Source organism: Brachypodium distachyon, chromosome 2 (assembly GCF_000005505.3).
Source record: "Brachypodium distachyon strain Bd21 chromosome 2, Brachypodium_distachyon_v3.0, whole genome shotgun sequence".
NCBI classification, from domain to species: Eukaryota; Viridiplantae; Streptophyta; class Magnoliopsida; order Poales; family Poaceae; genus Brachypodium; species Brachypodium distachyon.
In genome coordinates, this window is record NC_016132.3 from 21,406,166 (window position 1) to 21,432,979 (window position 26,814).

At 42.7% G+C, this 26,814-nt stretch overlaps 2 protein-coding genes across 5 annotated transcripts; both read right to left on the reverse strand.

Moving 5' to 3' along the window:
• Positions 1-2,768: 2,768 nt before the first annotated feature.
• LOC100825601 (beta-glucosidase BoGH3B) lies at positions 2,769-8,260 on the reverse strand. Of its 3 annotated transcripts, XM_003568290.4 has the most exons (8): positions 7,753-8,250; positions 7,548-7,638; positions 7,309-7,457; positions 6,985-7,228; positions 6,776-6,880; positions 6,515-6,697; positions 3,957-4,158; positions 2,769-3,406 (listed from the first exon to the last, which is right to left on the reverse strand). In XM_003568290.4, the coding sequence occupies exons 1-8, from the start codon at positions 8,130-8,132 to the stop codon at positions 2,898-2,900; spliced, it is 1,863 nt and encodes a 620-aa protein (XP_003568338.1). In that variant the 5' UTR covers positions 8,133-8,250; the 3' UTR covers positions 2,769-2,897. The 3 variants fall into 3 exon arrangements, with proteins under 3 accessions (XP_003568338.1, XP_024315208.1, XP_024315209.1); XM_024459440.1 differs by having other exon boundaries at positions 6,515-6,880; positions 7,753-8,254; XM_024459441.1 differs by lacking the exons at positions 2,769-3,406; positions 3,957-4,158 and adding an exon at positions 4,310-4,506 and having other exon boundaries at positions 7,753-8,260.
• A 5,367-nt stretch (positions 8,261-13,627) lies between these two features.
• Positions 13,628-17,112, reverse strand: LOC100825916 (coronatine-insensitive protein homolog 1b). 2 transcript variants are annotated; one of them, XM_010233012.3, is made up of 3 exons: positions 16,401-17,112; positions 14,866-15,343; positions 13,628-14,781 (listed from the first exon to the last, which is right to left on the reverse strand). In XM_010233012.3, exons 1-3 carry the CDS (start codon positions 16,907-16,909, stop codon positions 13,975-13,977), a joined length of 1,794 nt encoding a protein of 597 aa, XP_010231314.1. In that variant the 5' UTR covers positions 16,910-17,112; the 3' UTR covers positions 13,628-13,974. The 2 variants fall into 2 exon arrangements, with proteins under 2 accessions (XP_010231314.1, XP_003568339.1); XM_003568291.4 differs by having other exon boundaries at positions 14,866-15,340; positions 16,401-17,111.
• Between the last annotated feature and the right edge of the window lie 9,702 nt (positions 17,113-26,814).

The following is a 26,814-nucleotide window of genomic DNA, read 5'->3' on the forward strand; positions in this document are numbered from 1 at the left end:
TATTCTGCATCCTAAGATTCCAGTATAAGTGCTAATCGTTTTCACCCCCACTATTCATGCTTTATTCCCTCCCTTTCTTTCTTTTCTTTTGGTCGCATCTCTTGGCATGAATTACAGTTCTAGCAAATCCTTACAAACTTCAAGCCTTTAAACAGAAACTACACACTTGCTATTCTTGGGAAAAACTGTAGCACTCACCAGTAAATCTGATTCAACGGTCAGCTTTACTGTACAATGCTACAGATGAACCAGGGACCATTTCAACAGTGTTTGGACCACAGCCAATTAACTTGCTTCACTCTCTTCCCTCCATCAGTTCTGGCACTACTGGGGCATGTTTCACTTAAGAAAATCCATGGAGGGCGTGACCAATTACAACAAAATCTACCCTTGCACGTAAATTCCTCGCATTCTGGGAAACCTGGTATAAGAAGTTCAACTACGGTATTTCAGTTTTACAGCAATTGAATTACAGCGAGAGCAACACATCAAGAAGTTTTCTTTTTGTTGGAAAAAGTACGCACAAAGGAGTTACTCTTTAAGATGATGGAACATAACATCCCCCGACCTCTGCACCTGAAGCTGCACCCATCCCTGCACAGAATGAAGTAAACAAGCTGAACATGTAGATAACAATTAAACAGTTTTAAGTTGCATACTCATAGGATTTTGAAAAGGATGTATAGATGTTGGATGTTTAATACTTCTATGGTACATACCACAAGTTCATTAAGTTGGGGAAAACGAAATACAGTATATTCAAAATGAAAACACCCAACTTTCTGTAATGTGAGGTTTGGCAAATGGCAAATGAACTTTCACTTTTGGTGACTACCAGGACTTGCCACATGCTACTTCACAGCTCGCGATACCTAGATAATAGATGTGCAAAAATCCCAAAAGCAATTATATATAGACTAATACATCTGGTGTTCTTTTATCTCAAACAAGCACCTAAGTGCACGGAATTTTGTATTAGAAGAAAGCACTGAGATGGCGCCGGTCTGTCAAACAAACACCCAACCAAATCTAACAGACAAACAATGAAAAAGGCAAAACAAAGACAAGCCAAAAACAGGGAAACAAAAACACAAAAAGTACATCTAGCCTGGAATTGGAACTTTGGAAGAGCTTACCATGAGAATTCCATTAAGAGACGCATAAGGGTATGGCTGCTTAAATATCCTTGCCAAGCACGTTGCTCCAAGATCCCGTAAAATACAGGCTTGACCTGAGCAGTGATTTGATGTCATCTACAAACTATTCAATCCCAAATTGTTAGCCTGAGCAGTAATTCTTTGGGCCTATGGCTTATATATAATCAAATTCATCTAAACAATTGCAAATATATTCATCACAGCTCAGTTCCTACTTTATCCTAAAAATATATTCATCGAGGTACAAGGGAAGGGGATATTCCAGAAGTATTAGAGTACTTATAAACACCAATCAGCTTAGTGCAAGGAAATATGCTTTTTCCAAATATAACACATATTTAAGGAAACACCATGAATAATGCTGAGCAGTGTCCGTTGAGGTTCTCTCAATTGGCTATACTGTATGCCCATGCATTTACTTCACTGGAGATAACTTCTTACCAAGCCCAGGAAAGACCCAGCTTGGCCCAGTGATTGCAAATATATAGTAGGTTGGATGTACCTCTCAGCAAGAAAAGAAAGGACATGACATGAGGGTGTCTGTTGGTAGTCGACCTTGACCTGCATAATTAGCGTAGTTTTCCTGGTTATTATTCTCATCTCCCTATACAGCAAGAAAGGAAAAGGCATGAGGGCCTCCCCTCTTGCATTTGGACATTATCTGCAAAGAAATGTTACGACGTCTGGGAGATCAGCTTGCATATCTGCCAAGACTGGTGACAAATGCACAAATATGGCACTAGCATTATAGCAATAAGGATATTCAATCATATTCCAGATTCCAAAAAGTAGTATAAGCAAGTTGTAATATGCCACCCTCATCAGAAATAGATGATTGTCAAAGGCTCAAAGCATCTTATTTCTCTGAACCACTGCTTTTCGGGAATTGTGCCATATGGACTGTGGTTCCAATTTGATGTGCTTGCATCTTTTACCATAAAAAGGTGATCACAAGAAATGGGTCCATTTAAGTGCTCAGCAACATCATTAAGAATTACACTTATTTCTGATTATTCTATCAACTTAATCAGTAATCTAGTCTCAAACTTGCCACCCTGGAAATAATGCACCCATTCTCCTTTGCGCCATGCCTAAATTTCGGACATTTCAGCGGGTCCAATTTTTTTACCCTTTTGGTCAAAATTTTAGGTTTGACTAGAATTTTAGTCAAGCCCAAATAGTCCATATGACCCGCCATAGCCTTGCTTAGTACAACCAGTATTACTTAAATATTAGAAGTATAAGATTGGATTCCAAGTTCAGGATTTTCAAAATTTCTGTGGTATTTTTGACATATTTCAAACTATATTTCTGTGCTTTTTCCCAAAACAAGTTTCCAAAATTTTGGTAAGTTGGAGGGTCCTGAGGTTTTCTCTGGACCAAAATATGGAATCTTGCGCTGTGCATAGCTTACTTCGGCAAAATTTAGAACCGGCAAGCCAAAACAGTAAAATTTAGAACGGTCAAGTAAATAGGCTGGATAAAACTTTAGGAATGTCAAATTCAATATTTATGATGATAAATAGTTGAATGATAAACAATTTTAAGAATAAATAAGAAACCATGTATTTAAAACTTTAACACCACACAGAAGTAACGCAAATATAAGAATATATAAGAAATATGTCTTGAACACCTTATATACTCTGCAACAAGACAATATTTCTCTTTTACATAACCCAATACTCAACAGGTACAAAATATGTAACATTATTCCAATGATTCGAGTGTATAACCAAATCAATGATGAGATTGTGCTAACTCTACATCACTTTTGAAAATTTTCAACCCATATCCCAGAGGGAATAAGGGATCATAGTTAGCACCTCCAACATTTATAGGCAATTGATCGGCAGACCTAAACCAAGTTACAGGCAATGTGCCCACAAAATCATAATCTCCAAAGAGGCAATCAGTAATCCCCATCCCCTCACTTCCAGGTAGCCAGGCAGCAACTAGAGCATCTACCTTCTCCAGAACTTGCGGCTCAATAACCAAGGGCCTTCCAGATATAACAATCACTAGGGTAGGGATTTTACTAGCAACACGAGTAATCAGGTCGGAACCATTAAATGGAATGCTAAGGTCACTTCTATCTCCCAACCCTTCAGCATATGGAACCTCGCCAACTACCACAACTGCATAGGCAAATTCCCCAGTATCAATGGTAGCTTCTGTTGGGCATTCCTCATGCATAACTTCAGTTTCCACTCCCACAGATTCTTGTATGGCTTCCAATATGCTTGTACCTGTTGGTTAGGATAGCATCAATATCTTTTTTTATATAATACTGAGCATAGTGCAGACTAATACTCTTTTCATATCATAGAATTAGAACTGTTGTATTAAATAAATAAATAAACCAACTAAGAATGGTCACACGTGGTTTTAAAAGAAAAGAAAAATGTGTGTTTCATGTGATAAGCCAACCATTGTGGCTGACTTAATTTCCAATCAACATCCAGTTATTTTAACACCAAACACCCACTAATTGTTTAGTTCCATTGTGGGCTTTGTGGCATCTCTTCTGTAAACTGTATTCCAGTGTCTCTTGTATTTTGTTTTGGCCTTTAATACAAGCCTTCAGTCTAAAAATATAACAGCCACTACACAGTACTTGAACAATCCACTGCAAACGTCTTAAACTTCCTTTTAAAAATCACGGCAGTTGAAAATGGGCCATATGTTTTCCATAACTACTTAGCAGCTGGAATTCCAGACAAGAAACTGTTTCTTCAGTACCAAGGTTACGGTGAAGTGCTCCCCAGTGTATTCTTGCAAAGTTGAGTTTTTGCTTACCAAGAGTGATCCGTCCGCTGTTTCCATGCCAAGCTATTGTCCACCCACCGCACTGATATCCAATATTATCAGCATGTGTCCCTGCAACGAGTATTCTTTTTGCATTTTTGGGCAACGGAAGAAAAGTTTCTTTCTGATTCTTTCCATTTTTCAGAAGTACCAAAGACTTTCGAACAGCTTCACGTGCCAGCAGCCGATGCTCCTGAAAGGTTGAAAATTTCATAATATCATATATGGTCAGTGATATCCGATGCGAGACAATTCAAACAGGAGAACAATAAGGGATATCTATTCTACTAGTACAATACCTGTGCGTTGCTATGGACTAACAAAATACATGTTTCAAGAAAATGAAGTACTATTATGTTATATTGTACTCCATAATCCACATTCATTCGAGTCTCAATGTGCCAAATCAACAATGAGGAAAAAGCAGTCCAAAGATGACGGACCGCCACCAACTGAGTCTTTTATAGGAGTATAAAGGTTACATACTAAAATCACAGAGTGGGATTCCTTTCCTTCGAGACACCAAGTTAATCCACATTGCCTAAACCATTGCGAATATTCATATGTTAACGAAGAAAAGAAAATTGTATGGTGCGAACATGTTGTAACAACGAATGACACACAGTTAATCAATATTTAAAAAATCAGTTGAATCAAAACCCAAAATAATAATATAAGTAATATTTCCAGATACATTAGTTTACATGGTAATCATGTGTGTTTATATGTGGAACAATGCTAAAAAGTGCTAGGAGTCTCGATGAATAATAAGTTTGAACCAAATTATAACTTATACAGTTTGACGATAGTGTTAAGTTCTCAAATATATATATACTGAATAATATAAATCAAGAAGAGACCTAGATGTAAATTAGGAATTGTTTAGTAATGAAAATCTGTAATTAGGAGACACAGAGAAACATACATGACTTGGAGATTTATAGATAACTCAAAGGTGTAACTGAAAATTTTCTGAAGTTTATATGCAGACAATGGAGAGATAAGTTAGAAATTCCAAAAACAAAACATAAGGTCATAAATTTGGACTATCCTCTTTTTATAAGTGGACTACGACTAGTAGAGTATATTAAGTGCACTACGACTAATAGAGAACAGCAGATAGATCATCACAATTGTATCTAAACAGATAACAACCAGTAGATCTTCATAATTGTTTTCAAACAGACCACGATACCTAGATCCTTATAAGTGTACTAAGCAGATCGCAAACGGTAGATCTTCATAAGTGTACCTAAGCAGATCGCAAACGTTAGATCTTCATAAGTGTACCTAAGCAGATCGCAAATGGCAGATCTTCATAAGCGTACCAAAAACATATCACAACCCGTAGATCTTCATTATCAGTATACCTAAAGAGGTCATCATCGATAGACCTTCTTACATGTATCTAAACATATCAAGATGTTAAATGGTGGCGTATCCGGTGAAAACCTTCATTCAGTGCAAACTTCATAAAATCATATTTAAAAGTTTCAAAAAAATTCTACAAAAATACCATATATTGGGAGTGTGATGTTCTACACACCTGCAAAATTTCAAGTTCAAAGTCAAAATCATTTGGAAGTAATTAAAAAGAGAAATTTACAATGAATAGTGTCAAACATTGAAAGATCGCTATTCATGCAAAATTTGTTTTTCCGCTGCTACCAAACGCCATTGAGTTTGGACTTTAAATTTTACACATATATAAAACATCACTTTTCTAACACATGTAATTTTTTCGAGAATTTTTTGAACTTTTTTCGATGGAGTTTTCACAGTTTGCACCGTAGAGGTGGTTTTCACCGGATATTTATATCTTCATAAATGTAGCTAAGTAGATCGCAATTGATGTTTTTCATATATATTTTCACCTCAACCGACCATTTGACCGGATGACTCATTTGTAATAAGACCACAACTGATCCATCTTTTTTAGTAATTGTACATATATTTATATGGCCATCGATCTGGTGGACCTTAACTGTACAAAACTACACGAGCTTTAGCTCTACATGGTTAGATAATATCAACAAACAATGATTTGAATCTTAACACAAAACATATCACACACAACCGAACTGCTGACTCGGTGCAAATGACAACGTGCTCAATATACTCTCTTAGTTGGATATGTAGTAGGCTAAGTTAGAAAGGACCAACCGACTAGCGAACGAAACTTCAATTTAGTGCACCTGTGAGACTTATAAACTACCAAGTAACCGGCTGATGAACAGCTTTAATTCTGCATATCTTCTATATCTAAATAGAAGCACCGCACTAGTGATTTTCCTGCCTGCTGGTGAAGCCACGTCATCCTCTTTCCCACATGTCCTGTTCCCATATCACGAGCGACCAGCGTTCCCGCGAGCACAAGCCGTTCCAGCAGCACCCATTGGGTTCCAATATGGGCTTCGTCATAATAATACATACTTGCATGTGTTCGATAAATTTAAGATGATTAAAAACTTTTCCTGTGCAATTCCGCATGATATCGTGCTAGTTGACAGGAACAGTAAAACACATTCCTGTGCTAACATGTATGTTACCTTGCAGCCAATTATGTCTAGTAGAGACGGGTCTGAAAATGGATGCTCAAACACTCCAGATATGAACTTAACCCTTAGAATGCGCTCAACAGCATCATCAATCCGTGACATTGGTATCTCCCCTGCCTCCACCAAGAACACGAGATCTTCCAAGAATTTCTCAAACCTGTGAGGTATCATAATCTGCAGATTGGTCAGCAAATGCAAAAGAACTGGTATCTGCAGAATATACTTTATATATGAGAACTTGAAAACTAATACCATATCCATTCCAGCATTAACTGACTGTGCAATGCAATAACGATAATCAGATCCTCGAGGCTCACAGAGCCTGTCAATACCCTCCCAGTCAGACACCACAAAACCCTGAAAAAAGAGCTCACACATGTTGTCACTTTCATAATTCATGGTCATTATTCACCACCAAAGCTTCCATGAATATACCAATCAAACAACATAGGTTTGACTACCTTGAAGCCTAACTTTCCCTTTAAAACATCTGTGAGCAAATAGTGGCTTGAATGTAATGGTTCCCCATTCCAATGAGAGTAGGATGCCATGACCGTTGCTGCTCCTTGAGTTATACAATCAGGGTAAGGTCTCATATGGATCGCTTCCAAATCTTCTTGCGAGCAAATGGCGTTCCCCTCATTGATCCCCTTGTCAGTGCCACCATCCCCTACAAAATGCTTGGGGCAAGCAAGGACATTCTCCCTGCACATCACAAAGACCCATTTCTTCAAACAGGATGTAGGCATATACAGAAATGAGGCTAAATCCCACCATTGAAGTACCTAACGGAAGCGAGGAAAGGATAACCATGAGGATGATCTCCTGGTGGCTGGCCTTGCAGGCCGGTGACAATGGTGGTCAACGAGCGCACGGTCTCTGGGTCCTCGCTGTAGCTCTCGTAGCATCTCCCCCACCTAGGATCCCTACAAACCTGTAAATCACCCACCAGACCAAACACATATGAGGAGCCCCCAAAACGGACACCACCAGTTAATCCGGAAGGGTTTAAAATTAGACTCACGGCGAGGCAAGGCGCAAAGGCCCAGTGGATGCCGGTGGCGCGGACCTCGAGCGCCGTCACCACGCCGATCTTACGCACAAGCTCCGGATCCCTGGAAGTCAACGGAGTATTATCGTTAGTAAACAAACGGAACAGTAAAAGGGGCAGTTACGGCGACTTGGTCAACGGGTTTCATATCACGTCATGTACTCATGTGATTGAGTACCTGGAAGCTCCAAGGCCGACGTTGTGGGGGAAGACGGTGGCGCCGAAGACGTTGTTGTGCCCGTGGACGGCGTCGGTGCCGTAGAGGATTGGGACGGCGAGGCGGGACGAGAGGGCGAGGCGCTGCATGTCGTCGACCATGTGGGCCCAGTCGGCGGGGGAGGCGCAGTCGCGAGGAGCGCTTCCGCCGGCGTTGAGGACGCTGCCGGCGGCGAGCTCCGCCAGGGCGCGGGGAGACGCGACGGTGCGCTCGATCTGGGCCATCTGGGCCGCCTTCTCGCGCAGCGTCATCCGGCCCAGCAGGTCCCGCACGCGAGTCTCAACCGGCGCCGACGCGTCCTTGTACAGCGGTCCCGCGCCTTGCGCTGCCGCCGCCGCCATGCGGGTAAGCAGAACGGTGGAGTGTGGAGATGAAATAGTATGATGGATCGAGCTGACGAGAAAAACGAGGCGTGGTGTCCTTCTCTAGGATGTATTGCTCGCGGCCTCGCGCCACTTGAGATAACCGTTTCAAATAGGCAAAGCCTTTTTTATCTTCTGACTTTCTGAGAAACCCTTTTTAAAGGCAACAATATGTTTTTTTAGTTAAAAATGCAGATATTTTCAAAAATAGCATCGGTAAAATTCTGAAATAAATACGAGTAAGGTGAACATCCATGTCAAGCCTAGGACTTAACCGTTCACCAACAATATGTCATTATTTATTGAGTAAATTTCACAAACCACATTCTTTTTGCCACTTGTCCTGCAGAACCACAGTTGTTGTTAATTTGTCCGCGAAACCACAATTATTCGGGATACATGTCTCAGCAAGCCCAAAACCACTGTCCTAGCACATTTGACACGATTTCTGACAAGTAGACCCCCACCTGTCCGGCACCACCTCTGTCTCTCGATCGACCCAACCCGTTAGCAACCTCTCTTCTCCACCACGACCGCCACAGGAAGCCGCCCCTCCTCGACGTCTGGGCCACCACCACCAGCACGCCATCACGTCCAGGCGCTCGTCGTCGTCCACCCACCAGCAATCCAGCACACCGCCGCGTCCAAGCACTCGATGCCACCAGCACGTCGTTGCGGAAGACCTCGCCATGGATCTGAAGCAGCATCGCGGTAACTGGCAGGGAGCCGTGGGGGAGGATGTCGTGTGCGGTGCACGTAGGAGGCTGGCGGCGGGGCACGAGCCGAGGAGCTGGGTGGGTCGAGGGGTCGAGCGCCAGCTCGCCGCTTGCTTCCTCGGCTCTTTACCCAGGGGCACCTTCTCTTTTCGAAAAATAAACCAGGGGCTCCTTCTTCTACTTGTCCCAATTGTCAGGCGAAAACACGCGCTGCCAACTAGGCATAGCTCCCTTTTACAACGTGATTGATCGATAGTAGCATGTACTCCCTGCGTCCCACATTAAGTGACTCAAACTAGTCTAAATATGGACATATTTATATATACTAAAATACGTCTAGATACATGTAACGTTTTGACACTTAAGATTGGACGGAGGGAGTACAATACTGTATATAAAGTGAAAATAGCATTGATAAGTTCATAACTAACTTGTGCACGCCGTAGTATATAGACAGAAAGATACTTGCAGAGCATCGTCTTGTTACACATCCACCATGAACAATACTAATATTCTTCCTTTATTTAAAAAAATATATTACAACAAAACTGTGAGCACAAAAGGGGCCACATGATCGAGTAATTCTTCCATCCACTTAGCTTGGTTGTCACGCAGCATCCAGGTATATTAACAAGTTCCTTTTTTAAAAGTAGAAGAAAATGTTTGCATCATTCCATTAATTAAGCAAGAGAGTTATGAGTAGTTAACAAGGCCGAAGAGGCAATTAAAAAGCTGCCAGATACGCCAAACGAAGGTCTGTTGTGCTCTCCTGTAAGATAGTCTTTCTGATTCTAAATTCTTCACTCAAATTTTCTCAAACATGAATGTATCTATTTTTTTTAAAAAAGTCTAGATGCATGTAATATTTCGACAACAATTTAGAATCAGAGTGAGTAATATGTTTCACAAATGCTTTGACCCTCAATAGCCCAAACTTTGTCCTCTGCCTAAATTTCCTTTTTCTTTTCCTTTTTTGGAAGATGCCTAAATTCTCTCAATTATGATCATATGCACGGTGGAAACCTTATGGAAGATGCGTGTGTTTTATTCGTCTCAAATTTGCCCCTAAAAACACTACTCCCTCTGTTCATGAATATAAGAAGTTCTGACTTTATCCTAAGTAAAAAGATATTAAAATTTGACCAAATTTACAGAAAAATATACCAACATTTATAACTCTAAATTAGTTTTATCAAGTCTATCATGATATGTATTTCAATAATATATTTATTTGATACTGTAGATATTAGTATATTTTCTTAAAAACTTGGTCAAACTCGAAATTTTTTTACTTAGAACAAAGTTATGACTTCTTATATTCAGGAACGAAGGAAGTGCATCATTTCTTTTTGACAGCAAAACAATACATTACTTTGTCTCTTTCAATCCAAGTAAATGTCATTGTAGGTGGCGTCTATGGGCACATTATACTCTCGCCCACCCGAGAAGTGGAGTCTTGCCATGTGGCTTTTGATAGGGGGATAAACAAAGAGGTAATCTTCAAAATCAACTTTAGAAAAGCTTAGGACCAAGTTTTATGGCCATTTCTCCAACAAATTTTAAGAGCGGAGGGCTTGTCACCAAAATGGTGTGTATGGGTCCAAATTTAATCATTGGAGGCGTTGTCAGTATCAAGATAAATTATACTCCCTCTGATTCTAAATTCTTGACTCAAATTTGTCCAAATATGGATATACCTATTCTTAAAAAGCGTCTAGATACATGTAATATTTCGACAACAATTTAGAATCGGAAGGAGTAATATAGACAGCCGCAAAAAAAATGATAATATAGCATACAGGATTACTTCTAAAAAAGTAATCCCGTGTCACTCATCCATCTGATGATCTGAATATGTTGCTAATTATCATTACATGAGCAAAAGTAGACACCGAAATCTGCGGGATCCTGAGGTCGTGAGTGAACGATTGACTTCTCATTTTCCTCCAATACCCAAAAATTAATGTTGATGCTGCCATTGATCAATTTAACCAGCGGGGTGCTTCTGGATTTGTGATGACGGATGACAGATATTGTTTTCTGGCCGGAGGCGCAAATAGGTATAACGATGTCCCTAATGTCTCGACTGATGAATCTTATGCTTGCCGAGATGGTGTGAAACTAAACAGTGGCTTGGGAACTGTTAAAGTCATCTTGGAGACTGATAGTCAAGAGATTAACTTCACTCATATATAAAGCGGGACGCTAATATGTTTTTTTCCAGATGTATTATCCATTTATAGAAGAAGAACTGCGATTCAGCGAAGTTCGAATACAAATCCTGTCATCAGTCGATATCTCCCCACCCTACAAGATAAAAAAAGAAAGAAACAACTAAAGTGATCATCTGGAATCCCGGCCTGCCGCCCTCCCTAGAGATATAGGGGAGGATGGTAGCAACCCTAGGAGCCAAGCCATCAAACACCACATCATTTCGATGCTTCCAGATGACTCAAAAGACAAGAGTTACAACTGTGTCCACCTTCTTCCGTGACTTACCAGAAGCATCGACATCGGACCACCAATCAACAATTGAGGAGTGAGCTGAGGAAAACCAGTAGAGCACCCGTAAAAATAGACGACCACACCTCACGAGCCACCCGTAGCCAAGCAGAATATGGTCAATATCCCTTGCTCTTGGTTGCAAAGGGGGCAGCACTCTGGATGGTCCAGCCCGCGGCGTTGCAGTCGATCAGCAGTCCATCACCTCTTGAGACAAAGCAAACTATAGGAAGAACTTACATGAGGTCGGTGCCTTAGAGCTCCAAATGAGATCAACACACGGCGTGGATTCCCATCTGGCAAACATGGCTTGGTAAACAGAACGAGCCATGAAACTCCTAGTGGTGGACCGATTCCACCTAACCGAGTCATCCCCTTCCACAAGAGTCAACTGATTCGTAGCATCATAAACAAGGAGGAGTTCCCGCAGACCAGACTCGTCCAGGTCGGGGCTAACCTGCCGAACCCAGCTGTTGCCTGCAGCGCCAACAGCCACAGAGATATCAACACTTCGAGGCCGACAAACCAGCAACAACACAAGGGTGAAATCCTTCATTCTCTGGCCCTGAATCCATGGACCGGACCAGAGATCCGTGGAGAGGCTGTCACAGAGTTGCACATTGGTCACCGCCTCGAAGATTGCAGTAGAGTCGTCTGAGATCGAGAAGGGAATATCACAGTAAGGCCTCCACTGTTCAGTACGGCGAAGCCAACACCAACGAGTTCTGAATGCCAAGTTGAGTAGACGTAGGTAAAACACCGCAACCTTACTAATGAATCAATATAATCTTCTGATTCTAAGAAAAAACTCTCAATATAATATATACTTTTTAGAAAAATCAACCTCATATTAATCCTCTGTCTAGTGAATCATCATGGATTTTTTTTTATTAACTCTACGCCTGTGTGCAGAATAATCTACGGACCGGCAGTTGGCAGATACTCTTCGTACTTGGCCACACCACCTTGATGGCAGCGAAAAATAAAATAAACTCCTCCAATATATTAACAAAAAAGTGAATCGGACAACTGGATTGGTTCAGCGTTTTGGATCTCACTAACCTATCCTTTCGTGGATGCTTGGCACATGGTGAGCTTGATGCAAGGCACGCACCTCTTGATTTCCGGCTTCCGCTAGTACCGCCGGTAAAATCAGGAGTAACATGGGATCCAGTGGGTAGACGCAACATGGTTGTGTGACCGGAGTCACCGGAGTGCACCTCTTTTTTGAAAGAAAAAAGTCGGTACATACGCTGCTTTGTTTCTTTCTTTTGATCCGGACGCGCATTTCTTGTATTTCAGAAGCTTTTTTTTTTACGGAAAGCTTTAGGTCGTAAGACCTATTACTATAATTTTATTAATAAAAATATGTACAGATGGACATTGTTACAAGTAAAAGAGAGCTATCTAAAGCTATCAATCCATGTTTGAAATGCATGGTAGTTCTTTCTTTTTGCTCTATGGAACACCAAATTGAGCTCTTCCTTAAGTAGCCTTCTGCATCTGTAAAGAGATGGAATAATTCCATTGAAGATACAGTCGTTGCGGATATTTCAAATGCTCCATGCTGCAGCACTTGTGATTTTCATGTGAAATGACACGTGAAGTTTTGCTTGATGGTTATAATATTTTCATGGACAGTTTGTCCAGGAGTGAAGTTGGGCAAATGTAACTCCAGCAAGTTTTGGCAAATTGACAGTGAAAGAAGAGATGATCTCTGATTTTCATGGTGTTTCTGTTGCAGAGAACACATGAATATGACTGAAGGTGGAAGTTCTTGTTGTGCAGCATTGCTCTAGTGTTAAGTCTGTCACCATCAGGAGCCACGGGCATGTTAGACGCTGGCTTGTATTATTACATGGATCCGTTGCTTCTCCCCTGGGAGTTTTTGGCGATGCTGACATGGTGACCTGGGCATTCTTGTCACGTACGGTGAGCTCGTTATACTAGCTACCTGCCAAAGCCAGCTAGATGTAGCATGTAGAGACCATCTACGCCTTCTTGTTTGCTAGTCTAGACTACCAATCAATCACCAACCAGTGGCTTTATGCTCTTTGTATAGTTCATCCGTTCTACGGTCATGAATCGTTGTGGCGTTTTTCTCGCTTTAGTGACACCAAATCCAGGCACTGAAACCTCATCAACGAGCAAGCCAAACATGTCGTCTTTGCTGCCGTTTGTGGTATCGTTCCTGTTTCCAGAAGTTCCATCGGGTCGTTGTTGATAAACACATCATGCTCTCAGGACAGAAAATTTAGCATGCAAGATGCAACTCAACGAGGTTTATCCGGGAGCATTTGTGTTCAACAGAGAACATCTTAAGTACGTATTACATAGGCTGCCAAAAACAGGTACTTTTACACCTCCAATGGTACAAATCTGGGGAGCAGGCATTGTAGTGTCACAGATGCAGTGTTACTCAGTATACATCTTCCTAGGATTAGATAGTAGTACAGGCAAGAATACCATGCGCTTATTCGGTTATTCCAGTACATACCAGCTAGCCATATGTCCATACAATAACCACATACAAACATCCTTATGGCCCAAGAGAGCAAAGGGCTAGAACATAGCAGAAAGGTGCCGGCTTAGTGTATTTACAGTCACGCAGGATACAAAGGAACCACAGATTGCGGGCAGTCCGACCTCTTTCCGGCAAGGGAGTAGTATGCAAGAATCTGAGCATAACGATCTACACAAGGCTCCCCATCTACCGTCAGCCTATTTGCATTCTCAGGACTGGGAGGTGTAAATTCTATGTTCCAGAAAGGTCTGGCCATGAGCATGAGGTCGCGACCAGTTTGGGAGGCTTTGTAACCTTGTACCCATACGTACCTCAGAGAAGGCATTTGTAGCATAGCAAGAGCCAAAGCCCGCTCACTGAAGCAACAGCTCCTTAATTCAAGCTTCCGTAGGTTCACACACCCAGACGCAAAAAGGAGCAGTCCATTGTCTGTGTCTCCAACATTACCCAGAAGCATGTACTGGATAGTTCCACTGTGCTGTCCAATATAGCCAAGGCCTACATCTGAAAGCCCCCCTGGTCTCAAGTATAGCGCGAATCTCCGAAGCTTAGCACAGCCCCTCAGCAGCGCACGAACACCATTGTCTAGTGGCAATTCTGTTATCCTCTCTTGTCTATCAAGCAGGACAAGCCGAAAGTCACACAGATTTTTGCAGAAAGTCCCAATAGATTCCAGGGCCCCATTTGTGATATCAGACACATAGGCAGCTATGTAGTCCAGTTCACGGCAACCAACGGCTACAGCTGTCAGGCCTACCTGAGAAACTCCTCCTTGCTCTTCTTGCAGACCAGGATCATCATCCCCTCGCTCAACTCTGAGCCTTTGTAGCTTCTTGCATGTGTCTGCGACAACCCCTAATCCTCTGTCTCCAATCACATTCCTCACCTGTAAAGCATATTTAGGATGTTAGTTACAATTAAGAATAGAGCACTAATTGAATATGTTACAAGGTACATGTATCACCATTACCGCGAGAACTAACAAGTTGGGACATTTTGCAATGAGCTGGCAATGATCTTCAGTGGTGAGAAAAGTGTACTGCAAATCCAGCTTCTTGAGTACAGTGGAAAAGGGAAAGATGATATGCATCTCATTAGTCCCCAAGCAAGTAAGTCCTAAGGAGCAAAGCCTTGAAGGAAATTTAACATTTCCATACTTTGTGAGTTCCCCTTGCTCATTAAATTCCGCTCCAGCAAATTCTTCCAATGATGTGGCCATTTGGAAAAATCCAATTAAATCAGAAAGGTCACAGTCGCTAATCTTCAATGAAATTAATGACTTGCAGTTCTTGGCAAGAAGCTCGAGGTCAGCTGGCACCACTCTGAGGTAAGTCATATAGAAGTTCAAGGTCACCAGTACAGGATTGTTAACAGCAAGGTCATGGAGCCATTCAGTGCCATTATCAGTAATTGAACATTCTTCCAGAAACAAAGTTCTCAGTGATCTGCTGAATTTAGTGCAACATGTTAGTGGAGTGATCTTATCACGGCATTACCAACAAAATATACCAAAAAGAAAGATCATGGAACAAAGGAGTGCATTGAAGAGAAGCAATTTTAGCTTATGGTAGCATAAATAGTCCCAATTTTGGTGATCAGCATGGAAAAGAAATGTACTCCCTCCGTCCAACAAAAGATGTCACAAGTTTGTCAAAATTTGGATGTATCTAGACATGACATAGTGTATAGATGCATTCAAATTTGGTCAAAGTTGAGACATCCTTTGTTGGACAGAGGGAGTATGTCATTTTAGTAAGACAAACTATCTTAGGTACTCAATTGATGCAGGGGCTGGGGGGTTCCTCTTCCTTTTCGAAAAAAAAGAGAGACAGGTAAATATGATCAGCCTGGCATATCCTTGGTACACAATGTTGTTCATGATAGAATGTACTGATAGTAGAAACAACCAGCAACTTGACTATTTATCCTGTACATTAGTACGTTCCAATAGAAGACGAGCTAGCTTTGGTCAAGTCAATCACTACTGCTTTGGCATTTTTACACTTTGTTGCTGCCAGATTTGGTGACCTCTTGCGAATTGGTCAGAAAAATAAATGCTGTGCATCGGACTCTTGTGCATTATGATCAACAGCAAAATACAAAGCATGCAATTAATCACTTATGAATAGATATACTACACTTGTAAGGCAACGAACTCAAACCACGCAGATACAGGTCTTTTTGTCCTGTTGTACGGCTGTCCAATCTACCATCATGTCTCATCATGTGAGGAGAATATGCCCTACAATGGGCGTTCAGATCTAGAACTACCTTTGGCAAACATCAACCGTCATAAAACAAGTTTCTATTTACAGAAACTGATTAACGAGCTCGGTGCTCTATCTATCATTGCGCCCGCTGTTTCGGGACATCAACTAAACAACGGCTCAATTCGCCACCAAGTCACTGTACCCCCGATCCCCAAACTCAAATTCCGGGTTACCTCTCACACTCGCAGATCAGAGCAAAAAGGGGTTAGTAAATCGAGAAATTACAGAACAGTACCTGCAGGAGCGAGCGACGAGGCGGAGGGCGTCGGTGGAGAAGCCAGAGCACTTGTCGAGCTTGAGCTCCTGCAGCATGTGGCCGCGGGCGCGGACAAGAGTAGCGAGGTCGTCGTCGGTGACGACCATGCGCCGCAGGTGGAGCGTCTTGAGGCACTCGAGCGGCGCAGCGAGCTCGGCGACCCAGGGACGAGCGTACGCGCCCCAGTCGTCGGGGATGAGGCCGTACATGGCGGCGCGAGGCTTCCCCTTGACCGCGAGCGACTCGAGGCGCGGGAACCGCGCGAGCAGGCGCGCCGGGGACGCCGCGTAGCAGAAGGGCACGGTGACATGCTTCCGGGTGAGCGCGTCGATGCGGTGCCACCGGCGGCACACGAGCGACGCCGCCTCCCGGTCGCGCGGGTGGTCGACGTATCCCATCACCAGGTGCAGCGCCTCTTCCGGGACGACGCTGCCATCTAAGCTGAGCGCGCGGCTCAGGCGCCGCGGCTCCGGGGCCTCCCCGCCCATCGAGCAGCGGATCAGATAACCTCCGCTCGCTCTCCGTCTAAGGCTCTCCGCCGGGGATCTGATCCGGTGGAGACATGGGGATTTCCCCCCTTTCCCTTTCTGATGGTGCTTGGTGGTGGTGCAGGCAGAGAGGACTGGAGGAGAGAATTATTGGAGGGAGAAGAGTGGAGAGGGGCTGGGGGATGGGGACTGGGGGGGGGGAGGAAGGGCGCGCTTACTTCAGCGCGATCCAGCTAGGGATGCTCCGCCACGTCGGCTCGGGGCCAGGTGGGGAACTGCTAGGGGCACATCTCACGCGCGCACCACACAACACCGCAGGGTGTGGGACGCCCCCTGTCGCCGGCCGGTCTCTCGTCTACCAGATCTTGTGGTGAACCCACGATGATGGTGGCTTTGAATGGGGGCTCAGACAGCAGCTGTACCACGTGAGCGTTAGTTGATGCTGATCATCATCATCAGCAAGCTAGCTAGTTTGTACCTTTTGATCAGGGTGGATCTCAGTGGCATCGTTTGATTGTAATTTTATTACCGAGTAAAAGTGCATGCGTTTTGGCATCGCATGGTATTGCAATTTGATGTTCACGATCGGAAAGTGAAGCTGTCATGGCGTTACAAAACCAGATTTCACTCGATCAGTTTCACGTCAATCAAGTGTAGCTGTCGTGGCATTACAAAACCGGATTTCACTCGATCGGTTCTGCGTCGATCGCAACTGCATAGCGGGACGAAAATATACGACGCCTATAATTGCAATCAAAATGAAGTATATCGACCGTTCACTCTGATCTACCTTAGATCTTTGAGTGTGGAGTTAGTTTGGCAACTTTTTATATCGCGTGTAGTTAACCTTGTACATGGAACCGGATGCGGGGTGATAAGATTAGATTCCCTTCTAGAGAGAGGTGCTTTGGTTTGTATTTAATTTTTATAATAAACTTGAGATGCATGCATCTGTGGCATTGTGACAAAATAGGTTAAGTTGGAACCGTCGCTAGGCCTAACTTTTTCAGGAAGAGTGCAGCAACTTTGTCGCTCTAGCCATGAACCAGCAATATTTTAACAAGCCGTAACGCCATATGAAAACTTTAAAGCTCTCGAAAGAACTATTTTGTTTACTTATACTTTAACCACGAAGTGTGCATGGGGCACATAGCATTCTATTTTGGATTATTTGTAAGTTCTAAACTCACGCATGCATGAGAGACTAATAATTTGGCATCCGTAATTAGATTTAAAAAGAGTTTTGATGGTGTTGATGTACTTGATTTCATAATCTATGGATACCAGTGTGATCCGGTGTCTAATTGAGCCTAGAAGAACACTCTTTTTTGGAAACTCGAGATGAGATGGTACTGTTGGATCAAACATGGATACCATATATGTCACCACCAAAGCCATAAAGTAGGTAGATGTATTATATATTAAGGAGTTGTTGTTGTCTAAGAATTGTAGTACTCCCTCCGTCCAACAAAAGATGTCTCAAGTTTGTTAAAATTTGGATGTATCTAGACATTACTTAGTGTATAGATGCATTTAAATTTAGTCAAAGTTGAGACATCTTTGTTGGACGGAGGAAGTATGTGTTTAATTAGCATTAGCATCTTTGCACAGTGCCCCCCTCAAGAAAACATCAAAATTAAAGGCATGCATAGGGTATAATTTGCGTTAGCCAGTTTTGTTGATTTTGTTGTTTACGCCGTAAAGATCTAAAAGAGATGCTACGATTTTTTTTTCAAGCCAGGAGTAAAAGTTATGGGGCAAAACTTAGAGAATTTTTATTTACTCATATGTCGTTTTGTAAAGTTAGTTCAAGCGCATATGTAAAACTTTAGAAAATGCCACCAAATTAATATTTAAATATTGTGATTCTTGTTCTTAAAATACTTACATATATAACTTGTTGGCGTACTACCAAAATAAAACTCATCACACATATACATATATAGTTCAAACATGAAGTATTTGTAGCATTCATGGTGTACACTTGGCATTTAAGTTGCTTATGATTTTTTTTAAAGGAAGTTGCTTATGATTTGAGTTGGAGTATAAGTCAATTTCTAGAACTTCTATGCAACTTGTAAGTTGTCCAAACACTTAAAAAACATGCAGAACAATCGCCTAGATGCCCGATGAACATGGTAGCAGGCCATTCTGCATGTTTTTTACGTAAGAAGTATACTCCTATTTAATTGCCTATCTCGTCCAAAACCGGAGGGAATGCCCTCTTTTCATCAAAAAAAAAATCGTCCAAAACACCATAAAAGGTGTTGCATCAGACGCAGTGCATCAACTATCGTTACCAGGGGCCTGATCGTTACTCTACTGTATTCTCCACTCATCTTAGCTCAGCTGCAATCTGTCCTCGCCAACACCAACAAACTTTTTTGTGGCACTCCCGGGTGCCCCTAGCAAACTGCACCTTCGTCCAATGATGATCTTTTGTTAATTTGGCAACCGGGAAAGCGAAACCAATTTGACGGGGCAGGGTGAAGCTGCAAAGCGCAAACAAGTGGATGCATCTAGATAGTGGGCATCTGGACATATCGTAAGTGTCATCAACGCATATAAAAATGCTTTCGGCTCTCGGGTAATATACATCCATTTCTCTTATTCTCGCCGTGTCGAATTCGCACTCAAATAAACATAGAACGACCCTGTTCCTTGGCAAGATTTTCTCCGTGATGATGCTTCACACACTCGTACGTACTTCGTTGCGCTTATGAGGGCAATGCGGAACACCTTTTAACCAATATATAAATGAACTGAGCTAAGCGTGACTGCAGCCAGCACCAGGAAGATGATAAGTCCATGTTTCATTTAAAGTGCCAGCAACTACAACTGGCATAAAGGTATCGTGTGCCTTGCACCAAAAGCCGCTAAGTTGAATGGACGGAAAATTTGCTGAACTACTAAATGAGACGGGTGCATTTCTAATTCTCATTGTACATCTCACCTACGGGTGCAATTAATGGAAACGTGAATCTCGGGTAAGCAAAAGATCTACTCCGTATGCTCCGTCCAACAAAGGATGTTTTAATTTTATCCAAATTTGAATGCATTTATCAACTAAGTCATGTTCAGATACATCCAAATTTTGACAAATTTGAGACATTTTTATTGGACGGAGGAAGTACTACAGTATTATTGTTCCATTCCAATTTCAAATTTTTTACTAAGTGAGTAGAATTTTAATCTGTTTTTACCTATTTCAGTAATCCTGGAAGAGGCCACACCGAGACCCTAAATCCTTTTTTTTTTTCTGAATCTCCAGCCAGGCTACACATATGTCTAAGAGGTATAATTAAGTTTTTCTTTTGCTGGAGGAGCTCGACTTAAGTTATGCCACAATATCATTTATCTATTTTCTTTATTACTCCCTCTGATTCATAATAAGTGTCTCAAATTTAGTACAAAGTTAGTACAAAATTATACTAAGTATGAGACCTTTATTATGGATCGGAGGGAGTAGGAAATACTACAAAGAGTGACAACCCGACAGCACAAACCTATATATACTTAAGTTTATTTTTGTCTTTTTGGGAGAGAGGAGCTCTACTCAAGTTATCCCACGGCGGTATCCTTTCTATACGAGTAAATGCGTCGACCCTTCTGTGCACCGAGAGCGTTCGCCGATGCGGGCTTGCTGACCGAAGCGGGCAACGCGAGGCAACGGTGGTGCCTCAGACGGCAAGGATGAGAGCTTAGAGGAGATGAGGCAGCGGCTGAGCCAGCCAACGGGAGCTCAACGTAGTTGGGCAAAGGTGGGAAGAGAAGCGGAGGTGGGGCTGGGTGCAGAAGGGGGCAAACAACGAGTTTGAAGGCAAGGAGGCCTATGGCGATGGCGAAGACCCTGTGCTTCTAGTTGGTGCGTAATTGGCCTCAACGTTGCCGGCGAAGAAGAGTGCGTATGTGCGGTCTAGGAAAACTAACTACCGACTAGCATTGACAAGTGGGACTGGCTTGTCAAAATTTGGATTAAATCTAAGGTTCATGCGAATTGTTACTTGAAAGGCACTACTTCTGTTCAACAATTTTACTGTAGTAACGTAAAATGACTATCTCAAATATGTTGGTTTTATACGGTTAACTTTTTTCTATATTTTATTTACTATACTCATAACTACTGAAGATAAACTTTGGTGTAGTCCGGACAGGTGCGCGTACACGGATACTGCTGCATTGTGTGGTGTGCCGGAGTCGGATCTCGAGAGAATCTATCAAAACTGACGCGTACTACTAAATGTAGGTGCACCTGGACAACAGGGTGGTCCACTCCCATCTGTCACTTCTGTCTAGCAGCCGAGACTGCCGAGTTCCCAATTGTGTTGTACCCAACCGTCGCTGGCAGGTAGGGATCATATGAAAACTGGTACTGTACGTACCTTTCTCATCTTTGCCTCTGAAACGTCAGTGCGCTGTAGCGCGGGCAGAAAAGTATTCGCGTCAAGCTAAAGCTTAACCTGACGAGTTAATTAGCCTCTGGGTCGCTGGTGACCAAACTGAAACAGGACATGATGGCATCCACTGTTTACTCCACTTGGAATGTGGATGCTAAGCAGGCACGGTGCAGAGCAGGAGTACTGCTTAATTTCGTTATGCCAGAAGAAAATGCATCATAAATATATTAACGAGAGCATTGATATTTCGTAGAAGCGACTCCTTTGTTTGGAGGAGGTAAATTAAAGGTGTGGCAGCTAGCAGAGAACGACAGCAGGTACGTACGAGAGTTTTAGCTATTAGCTTCCATTCTAGACTTACTTGATTATTGACTTGTTATTGTACTATCTTATTTCAGAAATTTTCTCATGCCCTTATATAGGGTCGTTGGATTGCAGCCTTTCGCTTTCTTGAGAGGATTTTTACGATACTCTTGTACTCCATATATAAGGGACGGAGTACCGACCAAAACTAACCATCCATTTAGAAGGATATTTTTTTAAAAAAATTGTCCTAGTTAATATAAGCAGATAATATCTGTTTTCCTCCTAATTTTCCGATCGAGTTCATATTCCCCTGCTGATTTTCTGGTCAAATACATGCCGCCGTGCGCGCCTGCCTGATCGGCTGATCCTACACTGCCTTTTGCTGCGGTATGGCAGGTTTGAGTTCGGCGGCTGCAGGTGCAGCCTCCCCTCCATGCATGGCGCCCCACAAATCTCACGAAGCCCTAAATTGAAATCCTGGGCATGCCTGGGTGCTCGTGCTGCCCAAATCAGCCCAGCCGGCCCTGGTGGAGCATAAATCATCCGAGACCTGTTCATCAGCCTGGGCGCTTCTAAGTTCAGTCTCCAAAATCGCAATTAGCAATTACTCCCTCCGTTTCATAATTCTTATTTCAAATTTGTCTAAAAATGAATGTATCTATTCCTAAAAAGCATGTAGATACATGTAATATTTCGATAAGAGTTATGAAACGGAGAGAATATTTTTTTGTTTCGCAGGTATCAATTAGTAGCAATTACGTGTGTGTTCATCACATAGAGGAATCCCAACGTGGTCTTGGAGATTGATTAGGGTTTACCGTGCAATGGATTATATTCCGTGTTCATACGAGCAATATTTTATTTGATTTTTTCTTTTAACTATAATATTTCCTTTCGTCTATTCCAAAATTGTTTTTTTACCATAATAAATTATACTAGATTACGATTTTACCCAACATCAAGGTACTCCTTGTTTTTTGGAGACAGTACTCCCTATGACCTGTAGTGGAGTACCATGTAAGACTAACCGTTAGATTAAAGAAAATAAACGGCTCATATTTATTCCGGAGTACCATAAAAGAGCTTCTTGAAAGGGTCTCTTCGCTCTTTCTCATGCTATATTTTATTTTATCTTTCTCTCATTGTCTTGGGACCCTAAAGACCCATCATATCCGTAGTTCATTCGTCTCTTTCAGAGCTTCCAAATTTTGCATGTCCAAATAGTCCGTCTATGTATTCGTTTGAGGAATTTGGAGCAAAGTCAAGTAACGAGGTCATTTTTCTTCTATCACATGATGGTTATCTATTACCGCTGATGGCACATGTAAGGAAAATAAGTAAATCTCTCTTCAGTTTTCTGAACACTACTACAAAACAGTGTATACGTGACGAGTCATCAGTGGTGGGCGTACCATGCCCGTCACTGATGACCACTCATCACTGACGGGCGCGGGAGACCCGTCACTAATGGTTTTATGTGAAAAATAACAAAATGCACAAAAACACACATCAGTGGCGGTCTTTAAATCTAGCCCCGCCACTGATGACCCCCGGAGACATTTGAAGATTGAAAAAAATCATAACTAATTCATAAAAAATCAGAAAAATGTGATTCTTTTTGCTAAAGTCTAATTTTTTCTTGCTTAACATAGTGGAACAATAATATCAGATGTTAACATTTAAAAAATGACCTATGTATTATAAACTTGTTAGTTTCCATAGTTGAAGTTTATTTTTAAGCCAAATAACCAAAATTTGTCCAATTACACGTCATAGTTCATGATAATGTATCCATTTTTTTGTCCAAAAGTGCATCTTGTCATGACAAACAATATTGCCAAAGAGGTTTACAAATGTTTGGTTATAAAAAATGATTTTTCATTTTCCAAATGCAAAAAATAGGGTGTTTTGTGAAGCTACTACAATTAATATGGTTAAAAAAGACCTATATCTAATTTTCACACAAAGTAAACCATATTTATACGTACATGTAGTTGGGACTACAATAGAAGCCATTAAGTTTGGTTGAAATTGTAAAAGAAACATTTCAAACATAAAACAAAAACATAAATTTTATACTCATCAGCAACGGGCATGCTGTCTTGCCCGCCACTAATGTTGTGCTGAACACAAAAGAAATCAATAACTTTTTTCTCATTTAAAAGATTAACACAAAAAAAGTAATGAGAAAAAAAGTAGTGAAGCTTCACCGCCGGGTTTGCAATTTTGCCCGCCACTGAAGCTGTGCGAACCGAAGAAACACAAATCTTCATGGGCGCATGTGATTGGTGGAGAGTCAGTGGGCATGGATCGATGACGTGGATGCCTCCATCAATTCATTTTTCTATCTCTCCTCTCCCGATGCCTTCTTCTCCTACTCTCATCCCTCTGCTCTCGTCTCTATCTTCCCGTGCTCTCATCTCTCTATCTCCCCTCTGCTCTCTCCTCTCCGAGTCCACGACGCCATCTCTCTCCCTCTACTCCTCTCAATCTCTCCTGCCCCACCGCCTGCAGGTCACCCCGCCGCCGCCGGGCCCTGCCACGCGAGCCCCGCCTCCGGCCTCGCGGCACCCTGCCACCGGCCCCGGACGCGCACCCTATCACCGGCCCCTCTACCCGCCACGCTGCCGGATCCGAAGAGGGCGCTGCTGGATCCAGCCATCTTCCGCCGTGCTGCCGGATCCGAAGAGGCCGTCGCCGGATCCAGCCATCTTCAGCCGCGCCATCGCCGGATCCGGCCGACCCCGGCCAGCTCGTCACCGGATCCGGCGACCAAGACGCCTCTGCACACCGCCGGTACGTTCTCCCCTCTCTCTCTGCCCTCCGTTGCCCCTCTGTTCTCTCCCTCACTCTCTCTCTCTCTCTCTCAGTCACAGATGGTGGCCGCCAACTGCTTGCCGCATCGACGCACTGCCAGCTCCGGCGCCAACCACTTCCCCCTCGCCATGTAGAAGCAGATCTAGGAGCTGGGCGATTTTTTCATGATTTTTGTTTTGCGATTTGTTCCTCATCGCTGTGTAATCCTCGATGCTTGATCTGCGATTTGGGAAATTTTCCTATGATTTGGGTGATCTGAGATGGTACGGTGGAGATGGCAGGCCTCTGGCCTGCTTTTTTTTTAAATCGTGAAAATAGCATCACTGTCGGTCGTGTTAGACGCCCGCCACTGATGATGGTCATCATCAGTAACAGGAAGTTAGTAACGACGGCCCCGCCCGTTGCTGATACTATTTTTCGACCGTTACTAATAAGCCTTTCTATAGTAGTGGAATAAAACATATTTTTAGACTTCAGCGTAATAGTCGTCAGTTTTACAAATCTAAGTTCCCTCAATTCTTTTAGTTGTTATCTCTTGCACAAAATCGTATGGAACTGAGGCACAGGAAACCAGTCCGTAAAAATTTGGATTAATAAAATCATAAAAAAAACGATTCCTAGGTGTAACGCCCCGGCGTCACTCCTGGCAGCTCTCTAGGCTTCAAGACTGGCCCCACATACCAACACATGTCTTTCCAGCGCAGTTTGTCCTCACTCATGTGCTCCCGGGAGAAACTTCCGGGTCGGTCACACATCCTCAAATTGCTCACAGCAAAGCACGCTTAACTTTGAGGTTTCTTTCGGATGGGCTCCCGAAAAAGAAGGTATACCTTGTTGATATGAGTATTCTATCAATCTTATTAAGCTGTAGGGCAGTGTGTCACACTAGGATCATCCAAAGGTGCCCCATATATGATTTCTTGGGTTGTTTGAAATTTCCATGGAGCCCATAGCATCTGTTCATCTGACTTGACATGCTAGGACAGAAACATAGCATCTCTCTTTTCGTAGTAGACGGCTGTTTTGACCCACGGACGCACAATATTTGGTATTCACTCCGATCCGAAATTTTCGTCGAAATAAAACCACAAAAAGAATTTAAAATCGGAGGGAATAAATTCATTAACGTTTCTCGACTAAGAACCTTCCATCGCCAGCATTGTGATAAACGAGAAGAAGAAAACTGCATTTCATGGTTCGCACCTTACACTCATGTTGCGAGAGAACAACACAATCTGCACGTACACTTGGCCACTTGTCTTGTCCTGCTGATAAACGTAGAACTTAACCTCAACCAGTTGAGAGTTGACGATTCAGCAACTGGAAGGGAGGCGACGAAAGCCATGCGGTTTTTACACCAACTCGCGACGTTGACGAAAATCCACCCGTACGTGATCCTGTAGTTTACCTGAGCTTGGCCCGTAGGAGCAACGCAGCCGCGCTAGGAGGGCTCGCGCGTCGACGACAACGACGTGACGAGCGACGCAGCTGCGCGCTTACCAGTTTCTTGTGCCATGCCCTCGAAGGCAGATTTGCTGCTTGATGCCTTGATGGATGGATCGATCCGTGTTCTTCCAGAGTTCCAGTTCCAGGTGCTCAACGTGGTAACGCCTGCATGTCGCTAACCGCAATGTTCCACGGCCCAATCCATTGCTCCGGCACAGCCAACAATTGTATAGAAATCGTACAATCAAGTGTCGTACGTGCAGTTGTTCCGGAAAAAATTATTCTTTTTTGCAGATACATATTGAAAGTTACTCCCTCCGTTTCATAATTCTTGTCGAAATATTACATATATCTAGACGCATTTTAAGAATAAATACATTCATTTTTGGTCAAATTTGAAACAAAAATTATGAAACGGAGGGAGCAGTGACTCGCAATCCCCTCGAGTCTCTGATCACCCCCTTCCTGTTTTTTTTTCTTTTTTCTTTTGAAACACCTTGATCTTTACTTTTCCCTTTTGTTCTTGATTGAAAGTGAGATGTGGCCTAAAAAAAAGTCAGATGTGTTGTTTTAAAATAAAATAAACAAGGCCCAGTCCAAGTTGACGTGTGTGACTGCGTTCCACTTGCTGCCCACGGCCCACCAGAATAATGGTCGTATCTGGGAAATACTACACGGCCAGACTTGCTAACAGCACTCGGCCGCAGGCCTCAAGATTTTCGAGAAAAAAAAATCAAGATAAGAGTAAGTTTCCCTAAAAAAAACCAACAAGTAGGCCATATCAGGTCCAGTCCGCAGCTGGGCCCTATTATTTTAAAAAACATCGTCTATAATACACGCTGTCACGCGCAGCAACCAACAATGGTAGAGTGATCTCCGTCCTGTGGATTCCTTAGTAAATAAGACTATGGGTTGTGTCTTTAAGATGACTCTACATAA

What these genes read in the sequence shown, in the direction of transcription:
- LOC100825601 (XM_024459440.1), bottom strand. Translation starts at nt 8,132, where the DNA reads ATGGCGGCGGCGGCAGCGCAAGGCGCGGGACCGCTGTACAAGGACGCG. An exon ending in GTCGGCCTTGGAGCTTCCAG is followed by an intron (nt 7,639 to 7,752) that starts GTACTCAATCAC and finishes GTTGACTTCCAG; the next exon opens with GGATCCGGAGCTTGTGCGTA. An exon ending in CAGCGGACGGATCACTCTTG is followed by an intron (nt 3,407 to 3,956) that starts GTAAGCAAAAAC and finishes CCTAACCAACAG; the next exon opens with GTACAAGCATATTGGAAGCC.
- LOC100825916 (XM_010233012.3), bottom strand. Translation starts at nt 16,909, where the DNA reads ATGGGCGGGGAGGCCCCGGAGCCGCGGCGCCTGAGCCGCGCGCTCAGC. An exon ending in CTCGTCGCTCGCTCCTGCAG is followed by an intron (nt 15,344 to 16,400) that starts GTACTGTTCTGT and finishes CACTAAATTCAG; the next exon opens with CAGATCACTGAGAACTTTGT. An exon ending in CCAACTTGTTAGTTCTCGCG is followed by an intron (nt 14,782 to 14,865) that starts GTAATGGTGATA and finishes TATGCTTTACAG; the next exon opens with GTGAGGAATGTGATTGGAGA.